Here is a 13452-nt window from a genome sequence, read left to right as displayed (position 1 = left end):
GTCGTAGACGGGTATGACAGAGAGAATCCGGTCATTTTTCAAAATAAAACATTTTTCAGAATCAGATGATAAATCAAACTGAAATAATATAAGTTGAGTATTTTTCATGTGCGACAATTGACCCATGGACCAGTCCCTGGCCCCTGGGGTTGGGGACCACTGCTTTAGAGGACTAGAAACAACCTTTTAACTTCAAAATAAAGACAGAACACTAAGAATGTATTATTCCCTTCCAAAATTTATTTACATGACATTACAGTGACAGTTTTTCAGTGAATTCCACCAAAATGCCCAGAAGGATTAATATTGGTTTATGACAGCTTTCCATGAGTTCTGGATCAAATGTGGGCAACAACGGCAGTGCGTTACATCCATTTGGCAGTATGTATGACAAATTATTTTTCTTCAAGCAAAAGATCCTGCACAACATCAGCAACAGGGAATAGCTGTATACTTTTTCTTACTAATATGTATACTGCCAACTTACATCATTCTGCTCATCCTGCATCTCTACCAGCTAGGCCTATATCTCATCAACATTATTATATTACAAATTGTACAAAAAGATTGAAAACATAACAATCTTCCAAAATATGAAGGTTCATTCAGTCATTTCTGTGGTAAAGGCTTTAGGGACAGTTCTGTTGAACTGAGGCCCTTGCACAAACAATCAGAGGCTTCAACCTGAATAAGTCAGTGATTTATGCTGAGTCCACTAGTACAATGCCAGTACAAAGATTGCAAAGTTCCTCATAAGTTATTATGCACTATCCAGAAATTTTTGACGGATGCACTACCAAAAAGCATTTCTGAAAATTAACAGAGAAAGACATATCTGAAATGAAGTCTTGTTCCTGACCACAACAAACGTTGGACTGTGAGCTGACATTCCCCTAGGGAGAAAACAAAACCACTGAGGAGCTATATGACCTCAACCTAAACCCAGGATACAGAGGTTCAGTGAATTTGGTGTAGAAGGTGTGGAGATGGAGCAGTTTACCAGAGGAGACTCTGTAGAAAGACAGAGTGCCAGCAGGAAAATCCACATACACTGCAACTCTCCCAGTGTTGGAGGAGAAGGAGAAAGGAAGGTCTGTTTCTTTGTTTTTGTGACAGACAGAGAAACTGTCCTCAGAACAGCTCAGACTCCAGGACTGATCATTTCTTCCTAAAACACAATCATCACTGTTTTCTCTTCTACCGATGCCCCTGTAAGTGACTGAGATATTGACCTCTCCTTTCCACTCAATCTCCCAGTAACATCGACTAGTTACACCTTCTCTACACAGTATCTGTTCCCAGCACTCAAACCTATCTGGATGATCAGGATACATCTGGTACTTTTTCACCAGACTCACATCCTTGTGGTTGTCAGACAGTTTGAGGTTTCTGTTTGCTGTGTTTGAGTCCAGAGTGAGATCACAGAGATCTGATGGAGAGAAAAAGACAAATCATCAGAGATGTTAGTAACCAAACCCAAGCAAAAGTCTCAGCTGGTTGACACTCAGAAGCCACATTGACTTTGAACTTACACTTTTTCAGTCCAGGTTTTATCCTCTGCTTCCCACCGTTGTCCATCCTGGAGGAAGAAACAGTCAGGATAAGACTTAATTTCAGCATATGTTTTTAGGGTCAATGCAATTTGTAACACGTTGTTTAGGCACTCTTTTGAAAAGGATCCAGACCACTGGGATGTTTTTCATGGTACATGTATGAAGCAGATCGATTTAAATGTATGGAAATTAAATGTATGACCTCATAAAGCTGTTCATACCGTAACACTTGTAGTTTCCGGCATGGATCCTTCTGGACAGTAGCCAAAAACGTTCCTCCTGAGTGTCCTGGATGATTGTAGCTCAGGTCTAACTCTCTCAAGCAGGAATGATTTGTGTTCAGAGCTGTGGCCAAACGGGCGAAGCCTTCCTCAGTGATCATACAACCTGACAGGCTGGGGTTAGAAAAACAGTGCCAACTCAGTGATTTAGACCATGTGGTCAGTGGGATTTTTTAACAAAATCAGACAATCTTTCTGACATGACAATGAAGGCTGACCCATTACTGTGATCAAGAATATTTAGAGATTTTTTTAAGGGCCTTACCTGAGAGTTTCCAGTTTACAGACCGGACTTTCTAGTCCAGAGGAGAGCAGTTCCACTCCTGAATCCTGCAGGTCATTGTTGCTCAGGTCCAGCTCTCTAAGACTGGAAAACTGGGAGCTGAGGACTGAGGAAAGATTTTTACAGCTCCTTACTGACAGATGGCAAGAATTCAGCCTGATTGGTGAGAAAAAAAAAGATATACTTTGGAGTTATACAATATCATATTGTGTAAATATAGTATCTTTTAAGAAACTGTAAATACATAAATGTTTGTTAGTAATCCTTTCATCCAATAACCTACAGAGCTTTTTTGGAGGCTTTAACCACTGGCAGAAGCCGGAGAAGAGCCTTCTCCGAAGCAGAGTATTTCTTCAGGTCAAACACATCCAGATTGTTTTCAGATGACAGTAAGATGAAGACTAGAGCAGACCACTGAGATGAGGAGAGCTCATCTGGATCAGTCACTCCTGAAGTGAGATAGTGTTGGATCTCCTTCTCCAGCGAATGGTCCTTCAGCTCGTTCAGACAGTGGAACAAGTTAATGTTTCTCTCTGCTGACATATTCTCTCCAATTTTGTTCTTGATGTATTCGATTGATTTCTGGTTGGTCTTTGGGCTACTTTTTGCATCCGCCAGCAGGCTTCTCAAGGCTGTCTGATTGGTCTGCAGAGAGAGACCCAGGAGGAAGCGAAGGAACAAGTCCAAGTGTCCACTTGGACTCTGTACAGCCTTGTCCACAGCACTCTCATAGAGACGTTGAAGTTTTGGTTTATCCCGGAAGATTTTAGAGACTGGGGACATTGTTTGGTCTTCTTCTTCTTCCATCAGGTTGACTCCTGAGTTGATAAAAGTCAGATGGACGTGAAGAGCAGCTAGAAACTCCTGAACACTCAGATGGACGAAGCAGAACACCTTGTCCTGGTACAGTCCTCTCTCCTCTCTAAAGATTTGTGTGAACACTCCTGAGTACACTGAGGCTGCGGTGATATCGATCCCACACTCTGTCAGATCTGAGTCATAGAAGATCAGGTTTCCTTTCTGCAGCTGCTCAAAAGCCAGCTTTCCCAGAGACTCGATCATCTTCTTGCTCTTTTTATTCCAGTGTGAATCTGTCTTGGCTCCTCTATCATACTTTCTCATCAGTCTGACCTGAACCTCCAAAAACTGGATGTACATCTCAGTCAGGGTTTTGGGCAGCTCTCCTCCTTGCATGGTCTTAAGCAGATCCTCCAGAACTGTAGCAGTGATCCAGCAGAAGACCGGGATGTGGCACATGATGTGGAGGCTTCGGGAGGTCTTGACGTGGGAGATGATTCTTTTGGCCTGCTCCTTATTACTGAATTTCTTCCTGAAGTACTCGTCCTTCTGAGGGTCAGTGAACCCTCTGACCTCTGTCACCATGTCAACACATTCAGGAGGGATCTGATTGGCTGCTGCAGGTCGTGTGGTTATCCAGAGGTGAGCAGAGGGGAGCAGTCTCCTCCTGATGAGGTTTGTCAGCAGCACATCCACTGAAGTAGACTTTGTGACATCAGTCAGGATCGGAGTGTTATGAAAGTCCAGAGGAAGTCGACACTCATCCAGACCGTCAAAAATGAACAGCACCTGGAACTCTTCAAACCTGCAGATTTCTGTTTCTTTGGTTTGAGGAAAGAAGTGATGAACAAGTCCCACCAAGCTGAAGTTTTTCTCTTTCACCACATTCAGCTCTCTGAAAGTGAATGGAAATATGAACTGGATGTCCTGGTTGGTTTTGTCTTCAGCCCAGTCCAGAGTGAACTTCTGTGTTAAGACTGTTTTCCCGATGCCAGCCACTCCCTTTGTCAGCACTGTTCTGATTGGTTCAGGTCTTCCAGGTGGGGGTTTAAAGATGTCTTCTTGTTTGATGGTTTTTTCTGCTCTGTCTTGTGTCCAGGATGCTGCTTCAATCTGTCTGACCTCATGTTCATCATTGACCTCTCCAGTCCCTCCTTCTGTGATGTAGAGCTCTGTGTAGATCTGTTTCAGAAGGGTTTGTTTTCCTGCTTTAGCAATCCCCTCAAACACGCATTGGTATCTTTCCTTCAGGTAAGACTTCAGGTTATGTCTGCCTTCTGCAGCAACAGCTCCTGAATGAACAGCAATGAAACAGATGTAGTCATGTCATGAATTGAACTTGTTACACAAAGTGTTGAAAATTTTTCATGCTTCACATCAGCCTCCTCATCTACCAAAAGATAAAATCTTGAATGGGCCAAAAAATGGAAACTTGGGGACCCCCGATTCAACATAATTTAATATCAGGTAGGAAAAGATGGTCCGTAATCAATTTTTTTTACATGATAAAATTCTTACTGCTCTGCAGACAATCAGCCAGTGCCTCCTGCTTCATTGTTCTCAGGAAGTGCTCAGTGATCTTCACAAATGCCTCTCTGCTCCTTCTCTGCTTTTCATCCCCATTCTGACTCTGTAAGAATTCTGGGTAATCTGGACTCAGAGCCTTCTGGATCTTCTTCAGTTCTGCCTTCACAAAACGAATTATGTTTTCTTCAAGAAGCTGGAACAGAACACATTTCAAACTTTAATTTTGAGACAATATAATCCAAAAGATGGCGCAACAAGTAGCGATAGCTGTGAAACTGGGTAAAACATTAGTGATGGTTTGAAAATCATTTTAACCTGATAGAAAGTGGTGCAAAAACATTAAATTTTAAAACTGGAAAATAAATGGAGATTTTTTTTAAAAAACCCAGAAAAACCAGAAACTTTGTCAGGCTCAAGTCCTTTTAAAATGGATTTTGTCAAAAACAAACAAACAAAAAAATGCTCTGTGGTTAAAAAAAATCAAAATTTAGGACCACCTTGTTGTTTGTGTGCAATTCAAAGCCAGCATGAAAGATAATACAACTGTATATTCAATTCTATGGCATGTCACACATCCCAGAAGGCCCCATTAATGCTTATACACAAAAATCATGACAAAGGAGACCAAAAAATGTTACGCAACTAAAATCCTATAACAGGCAGTAACAGGAAAACATTTTTCCTCAGTTCCCAAACATTTACAACATTCTTTTGGCTTCAATAATTGACATGTTGTCTATCCACCACTTCCTATTAAAGAAAATGTTAAAATTATTTGCAAACCATCAAATCCTGTTTCATCAATATTTACCAACTTTGTACATACACACCAAAAAAATGGAGTTGAGGTTTGTCTGATCATCTGGAATCTCATAGTTCTGCTGATAATCTCTGAGGAAAAAACAAATACAAAATTATTGAAGAAAATACATGAAGAAAAAAGTACTCTGTGGTTTCTGGATTGCTAGTTGAAATATTCCAAATAGGTAATCATAAGTATTCAATGTTGTACAGTTTTACATGGAAAAAACTTTTTTTATAACATTTAATGTATCGAATTACATACATGGATAAATACAATAAAACCCTGAAAAAATTTCACAATAATTTTTTGCTCAAAGACCACACCCTCATCCTACACAGGAACGCTGCAGGAGTGTGCTCAGCTCCCCTGCTCTTCTCACTCTTCTTCACCCACGAGTGCTCCCCTATTCATTCCTCCAACACCATAGTGGGACTGATACCAGACAACGCCACAGCAGCCTAAGGTGAGGAGGTTCAGCACCTGACAGAAGGGTGCTTGAACAATAACAAACCAAGGAACTACTCATGGACTTCAGGAGATCCAAGTAAGCATTCAGAGCCCTCTCTTATTCAGGAAGAGGAGGTGGAGTGAGTGGAGCACTTCAAGTTCCTTGGAGATCACATCTCGGCTGACTAGGACACTTACTCACACCTCCCACCAGGTGGGCAGGGCCCAGCAGAGACTTAACTTCCTTCAGAAACTCAAGCAGGCCCACCTCTCTTCACACCTGCTTCACTGGTCTTCAACCAAGAGCCTTATTATCATTATTATTATTATTGTTGTAGATTTTCTACCGGCTGCTATTTGTAAAGAGATGCCAAATTGCCTTTGAGAATACTGACAATGAGAATAGTGATATCATATTCTATTCTATTCTATTCTATTCTACTCTATTCTATTCTATAAACAAACACTGATATACTCACTTTTGAAAATCAGAGAGAAGTCCACCTTTGAAAGTCTCAAAACCAACAATGGATTGGTCATCCTTAAAAGACACATCACTGGGAGGAGGCCTGGGTTTAGGGGAGCGCGACCTGTGCTGTAGCTCAGCCCTACAAAAAACATTTATTTTAATAAGTTGTTATTACTTTTATCCCTATAAGACACACCACTGGGAGCAGGAGAAGGTCTATAAATAGAATGAGGTTGATTATGAACAGAATGACAAACACTGATGAAAAAAGATAGATGCTGATAATCTTTTGTAATAATAGGGCCCAACTTTTATAGATTTTTTTAAAGTCAATGCAGTTCTGATAATTGGCAGAAGGAAATTCTGATAAACGATTAATCAGCCATTGAATTTAAAAATGCACAATGAATAAAATCATTCCCTTTTTTGTCCCTTAATTCTTACTTTACAATGCTGTAATAAAATTATCCGTCAGCAAGCTCTGCTCAGCCCACTCCAATACAGCTGCCTGGCTGTTGGTCACTTCTGTACATTAATAAGAATACAGCAATATGGTCTGAGGATTGAATAGAGTCAGAGCTCCATGTAGTGGACAAACTGCACAAGTACATCGTTTAACTCTGCTCCAACACTTAAAAACATTTACTGTTTTATGATTAACTCAAAAAAATATAATAAAAATTATCAGCGTTTCTTCAGCATAACTCAGGCCGATGATGACTATTTTATAAAGGGCCATTGTCAGCTTATACATTTGTTGGGCTATACATCACAATATTCTGCTTTAACTTTGTATCAAACTATCTTCGTTCCAAAAAGCAAAAATTAAACATTATTAAACTTACTTTTGATAATCAGGGTGAAGTCCACCTTTGAAACTGACAACATCATCAATAGATCGATCATCCTTAAAAGACACATCACTGGGAGGAGGCCTGGGTTTAGGGGAGAGTGGCCTGTGCTGTAGCTCAGCCCTACAAAAAACATTTATTTTAATAAGTTGTTATTACTTTTATCCCTATAAGACACACCACTGGGAGCAGGAGAAGGTCTATAAAAAGAATGAGGTTGATTATGAACAGAATGACAAACACTGATGAAAAAAGATAGATGCTGATAATCTTTTGTAATAATAGGGCCCAACTTTTATAGATTTTTTTAAGGCCAATGCAGTTCTGATAATTGGCAGAAGGAAATTCTGATAAACGATTAATCGGAAGCTAATTTTAAGAATACACAATGAATTAAAGAATTTTCTTTTTAGGTCATTTAATTTCTAAAAAAAACAAATATATGAATTAAAGGGAAAACATTTTGCTGTTAAACAATACTTTTTTCTTTAGTATTTTTTGAACTTTACAACATAGGTTTGAAGTAAAAACAGCCTTTAACCAAACAACTCATAGCAATGCTTTGAGTTATTTAGAACTTTTAGCATGCCCCGGTTATGCTGAAGTCAGCTATGAGCCTGCATGTAACATTTTTTTCTATCTTTCTGTTGGAAAACACTGGCCTGTAAGTATTTTGACACTTCAAGTTTTCAGTATTGTCAACAAAGAGCAGCTGTGATATGTTTCTGTGATGAAAGTTGTAATTCTTTTGTATTACTATTAATGAATGCTAACCGCTGGCATATCAATACAGTTTCCAAAATGTGTTACCATTTAGCTAAAACTAGGTTTTTCTTTATCATTTTTGTACATCAGAAGACATATAACATGTTGAACATATTGAACAGGAATCTCTTGTGAGAGTGTTTGGATTTATTTATGTGTTCAGTTTTAGAGACATGGCTTAACCTAAGCTAGGTTAGCAAAACTTTAGCAATACAATGTAAATGAAAGTGTGACCAACGCAACTTAGCACGCGTCACTCGTCTTGACACAAGGAAAAGAGAATTCAACTGAAATGGGAAATGTTGAGTCATTGTTATTTTATAGCACTGTTATAAAGTTATCCGTCAGCAAGTTCTGCTCAGCCCACTCAAATACAGCTGCCTGGCTGTTGGTCACTTCTGTACGTTAATGAGAATACAGCGATAGGGACTGAGGATTGAATAGAGTCAGAGCTCCATGTAGTGGACAAACTGCACAAGTACATCGTTTAACTCTGCTCCAACACTTAAAAACATTTACTGATTTATTATTAACTCAAAAAAATATCAGCGTTTCTTCAGCATAACTCAGGCCGATGATGACTATTTTATAAAGGGCCATTATCAGCTTATACATTTGTTGGGCCATACATCACAATATTCTGCTTTAAGTTTGTATCAAACTATCTTCGTTCCAAAAAGCAAAAATTAAACATTATTAAACTTACTTTTGATAATCAGGGTGAAGTCCACCTTTGAAACTGACAACATCATCAATAGATCGATCATCCTTAAAAGACACATCACTGGGAGGAGGCCTGGGTTTAGGGGAGCGCGACCTGTGCTGTAGCTCAGCCCTACAAAAAAACATTTATTTTAATAAGTTGTTATTACTTTTATCCCTATAAGACACACCACTGGGAGCAGGAGAAGGTCTATAAATAGAATGAGGTTGATTATGAACAGAATGACAAACACTGATGAAAAAAGATAGATGCTGATAATCTTTTGTAATAATAGGGCCCAACTTTTATAGATTTTTTAAGGCCAATGCAGTTCTGATAATTGGCAGAAGGAAATTCTGATAAACGATTAATCAGCCATTGAATTTAAAAATGCACATTGAATAAAATCATTCCCTTTTTTTGTCCCTTAATTCTTATTTTACAACGCTGTAATAAAGTAAGCCGTCAGCAAGCTCTGTTCAGCCCACTCCAATACAGCTGCCTGGCTGTTGGTCACTTCTGTACATTAATGAGAATACAGCAATATGGACTGAGGATTGAATGGAGTCAGAGCTCCATGTAGTGGACAAACTGCACAAGGACATCGAATAACTCTGCTCCAACACTTAAAAACATTTACTGTTTTATGATCAACTCAAAAAAATATAATAAAAATTATCAGCGTTTCTTCAGCATAACTCAGGCCGATGATGACTATTTTATAAAGGGCCATTATCAGCTTATACATTTATTGGGCCATACATCACAATATTCTGCTTTAACTTTGTATCAAACTATCTTCGTTCCAAAAAGCAAAAATAAACATTATTAAACTTACTTTTGATAATCAGGGTGAAGTCCACCTTTGAAACTGACAACATCATCAATAGATCGGTCATCTTTAAAAGACACATCACTGGGAGCAGGCCTGGGTTTAGGGGAGCGCGACCTGTGCTGTAGCTCAGCCCTACAAAAAACATTTATTATCCTTTATTATGAAGGTTTCTCTTTTTTTATTAGATTAAACTTGAATAGTTCTAAACTGTTTTGCATTGTAATGTGAGCAGAGCTTTCCCTTTAAAGTGAAATCCTTCAGAGTAATTTTTCATTCTGTAATGGGAGTACATTTTTGAATACTTCCAGTGTCTAAACCTTTGTTGCATCTATGGTGTAGTGTTAAAAGGATGGCAATGGCAAGAAATTGTAAGTTTTTTCTTCTGATAACGGGAAAAAAAAAAAAAACAGCACTGGCATTACAGACTAAACAAAAAATTTGTCAGAACTAGTGAGTGCCACTGTTACTTAGTCTAGTAATACGTAGCTCTGCTTGTATGTGGACTTCCCCATGTAGCTTCCAAAAGAGTGGATTCAGTGTGATAAAAGCAAAAAGGGGATTTGACTTAAGAGCGCAAAACCCATCTACAGATCCAAATAATAACTAATATAATAACAGAATTGAGTGTTCATAAGTACACAAAAACAGTGGATTTATCTGGTATTAATTCCTGTATTTGAGACCAGTTAGAGATCCTCATCTCACCTCTGAGCTTTCGTCCAGTTGTCATGTTCCCCTAAAAGAGTGTTTTTAGAGGGAAGGAGTCCCGTCCCTCTGGCCTCACGCTGATTCATAGCAGGGGCTCCACCTTCACATAAAACACACAACAATATGGTAATATATGGCAACAGGCTTTCCACCACATGGTCATTCACTTCACGTCACAAGGGCAGCAAAAAAAGTTCAGTGATAAGGATATCAGATAACACATTAGTTTTATGACTTAACAGTTGAATTAACAGCACTGGTCTATGTACCTAAAAAGACAAACTACAAAAAAAATGAAGGAAAATAATTCACAAGTCAAAATGTCCATTAGTAAAAAACAGGACAAATGTGCCTAAAGACAGTGATTCAATTTACAAGGTATAAACATCTAAATATCTAAGGTTTTCTTACTGTAGCTCATAACCAGGCCTCTTGAATTACCAGTTACTTTGCTTGCATTAGGTCTGCTGGCTTGGATTTTGATAGCTAATAACAGAAATGATTATCCTACAACTACTTCTCATAGTCTTCAACATTTATAACAAAAATGTCTAAACTACAACGTCATACAATTAACCTCTGCAAGCGTTTGAAGTACTAGACTCCAGCTTGCACTAAACATTGAGCGACCAAGCAAAATTGGGACTTATTATAAATTTATACTATATAGACATAAGTTATAAACAAAACTACATATTTGCCACAACAACAACAAGCATCATTATTGCCACTATCTTTTCTGTTCATGTTTCAGTTTCAGAACTTACATTACCTTTAGATGCTGGAAATTATCCGCATGAAGTTGATCAGTGAAGATGAAATAAATTAGCTGGTTTCATTGAAAACCAACAAAAGAAAAAGCAACGTAGCGCACAGCAGGAGATTTCCTCGAAGCAGTTGATTTATCTCAAGGAAGTGAGCAGTTCTGAACTTTGGAACAAATGATGGGCTGCAATTCCAGTCAAATATTGATAGATGGCATAAAACCTGAATGTTGAGTTATAAAGGTCCAAGGATTAGGTTTTATTTTCAGATTTGTATTAAATAACAACAAATTGTGCAATGTGTGTTTCAGAACAGTGTGTGATGGCAGACTATGTGACTCCAGTCAATTCATAAAGACCAGACATAGTATGTAGGCATTTGTATACTATCACAGTCAATTAAACATTGACTGTTGAGATGACAGATGAGATAATCACTGTGGTGATATCTACTTACATAAGAGGGCAGTTGTTTATGCAATGAGTTTATTTTTTCATGTTTATTAGGACAGTTGTCTGTTTCATTCAGGTTATTTCTTGGGGTTGGTTAAGGAACTGATTTATTAATGTACAGCAAGATATGTTTTCCATTTTTAGTCAGTCTGGCGTTCTATTATCTCCTTTGAAATGAAGCCTGACTCCTATTAGGGGCACTATGGGTGCTAATAATTCAAAAAATGCAACGAAGAGAGCCAAAAAAATAACAGAACAAAAAACTGTCAGCCGGATGATGTTTGAACGTATGTTGGTAACAGGGGTCAAACTGGAACAGAAGAAGTGGATTATTACCATGTGTAAGCTCTGTGAGGCCATAAATGTTAGGGAAACTGTTTCCTCCCCTGTTAACAGATACAGGTGGTATTATGGTTCACCTAATTTCCATATTTTTTGTGGTGAAGAAGAACAAGGGGCGTTACTAGCAGCAGGTGCCCTACCTGTTGTTGGGGTCTTGGTATTAACATGGTCTGGAGTGAAGGGGTCCCAGCTCTCAGCTCATCAAAAGTCACTCCCTCATAGTGTTTCCAAGCCATACAGACTCCCATTTCTGCAAACACTGTAGTGACCTTCTCTTAGACAGATTGAAAGATAGATGTTCAGAGATGAAGAGTAATCTATCAGTAAGTGTGAGAAAGAAACTAACACAAATACAATCATAAAGCTGCTGTGAATGCATCTGAACAAAGCTCTATTACCTTTACTTTTCCTTTTTGAATAACAGCATAATTACACTGCACATTTACAGGAGAAATAAGCTCAACTGTGAGTTCTTGTGAATTGTTTTTAATAAAAATTGCAAAAATGATTCCGTATAAAGTTATTCCTCCTCAGAACAGTCACTCACAATCTGCATGAAAGCCCAAAATTGTCTGGAAAAAAAATGCAAATCACTGTCAAAAGACTGTGAAAAACTTACTTCTTTGAGGTTTGTTTACTCAGTCAAATTTTTTTCTCAACTATTCCAAAACTTAACAGAAAACACATAACACTGTATAATTGGCAAGTTACAAAATTAACAACAAAAACAAGCAGATATTCTGCAGGGGGAAAGAACTGTAAGGTACACTTGCCAGAAAATAAGGTTCACCTCTGAGATACACCTGTCAGTTACGCCCCAGGGGGGCCCTGGCAACAGCAGAAAGTAACTGATAGATCACCAACCCAAAGATGCCTACTGAGAAATAGGTGCATGTAACTAATATCAAGAACAAAGCTAGAATTGAAAAACACTTACCAGTAGATAAATACTTACCAAGATGTCTATATCAAAAAATGTGCCTTGCTGGAGGTTGACTCGAACATTTCTATTACTGTGTCACTGATCAGGTATGTTAATAAAGACATACATTCATCACGAACCGGGCTGAGATTTTATGGTTATTAAAAATTGTTTTTGTACGATTATATATAAAAGACATTTAACATTTGACATTGTTTTTCTTTCTGATTGTATCTCGGGCTATATTTGGTCTATGGTTTCCTGGTGGCTTTGATGATGTGTTAAATTGTTTAGAACTAAAGTATAATCTCTCTGCTTGATATGTCAAGCTTGTTTTGAAGCCAGCTATTAAGCTGGTCAGCACCATCTAGTGGACAAGTAGCAGAACTGGATCAACCTACGTGGAATCTCTTCAATACTGACCTGCCCAAATATTGGCTAGTTGGATCCAAAGTTATGAGAGTGTGATTCTGTCCTCAGATAAGGTTACACCAGTAGTGACGAGAAACAAATAAACAGCTTGTTCTCGTTTATTCATTCTCCCATCTGTTAAAAGAATCATAGTTGCATATTTGTATTATCACAACAATTATATTCCGACTTCACACATTACTATTTGAGATCTTTAAGTAGATTTTCTCAGATTTTTCTGACAATTTGACAAATGTTCCTGAAGCCTTATACAAAGAAGAAAGGTGGAAAAGCTCTATAAAAAATGAACTTGCAGAAAAACATCAAGGTGAGGGTCTTGTGTCATTAGAAAAGTACAGAAATAGACTGAGCCTCATGTAAGAAAAGTACTATCATTTGTATGGACTTGTTTTTTTATCTTTGTACACCATAATACTGCACAATTCCCATCCCAATTCCCAATGCTGAATAAATGAATAACTGTGGCTCTCTTAGACAAAGAAAAGTCAACAGTCCCAAAGAGTACGTTACAACT

General features: G+C 38.2%; 1 protein-coding gene and 1 long non-coding RNA gene across 2 annotated transcripts; both read right to left on the bottom strand.

Moving 5' to 3' along the window:
* Positions 1-963: 963 nt before the first annotated feature.
* On the bottom strand, positions 964-1911 carry LOC141802403 (uncharacterized). Its single transcript, XR_012599478.1, has 3 exons — positions 1775-1911; positions 1533-1579; positions 964-1429 (listed from the first exon to the last, which is right to left on the bottom strand). It is a non-coding gene; the product is annotated as an uncharacterized LOC141802403 (long non-coding RNA).
* A 485-nt stretch (positions 1912-2396) lies between these two features.
* LOC141802341 (NLR family CARD domain-containing protein 3-like) lies at positions 2397-12036 on the bottom strand. The gene is made up of 9 exons (XM_074685882.1): positions 11725-12036; positions 10023-10125; positions 9321-9449; positions 8486-8614; positions 7009-7137; positions 6174-6302; positions 5273-5333; positions 4434-4635; positions 2397-4207 (listed from the first exon to the last, which is right to left on the bottom strand). Exons 2-9 carry the CDS (start codon positions 10109-10111, stop codon positions 2397-2399), a joined length of 2679 nt encoding a protein of 892 aa, XP_074541983.1. The 5' UTR covers positions 10112-10125; positions 11725-12036.
* Positions 12037-13452: the final 1416 nt, after the last annotated feature.

The sequence above is a fragment of the Halichoeres trimaculatus genome, unplaced genomic scaffold (assembly GCF_033239565.1).
Source record: "Halichoeres trimaculatus isolate MK-OKI-2021-1 unplaced genomic scaffold, fHalTri1.1 fHalTri1_scaffold_13, whole genome shotgun sequence".
In the NCBI taxonomy this organism is placed as follows: Eukaryota; Metazoa; Chordata; class Actinopteri; order Labriformes; family Labridae; genus Halichoeres; species Halichoeres trimaculatus.
The sequence above is the reverse complement of the archived record's forward strand: the minus strand, read 5'-3'. Positions and strand labels throughout refer to the sequence as shown.

What these genes read in the sequence shown, in the direction of transcription:
- LOC141802341 (XM_074685882.1), bottom strand. Translation starts at nt 10,111, where the DNA reads ATGAATCAGCGTGAGGCCAGAGGGACGGGACTCCTTCCCTCTAAAAAC. An exon ending in AACTGGACGAAAGCTCAGAG is followed by an intron (nt 9,450 to 10,022) that starts GTGAGATGAGGA and finishes TGTTTTTTGTAG; the next exon opens with GGCTGAGCTACAGCACAGGT. An exon ending in ACCTCAACTCCATTTTTTTG is followed by an intron (nt 4,636 to 5,272) that starts GTGTGTATGTAC and finishes GTTCTGTTCCAG; the next exon opens with CTTCTTGAAGAAAACATAAT.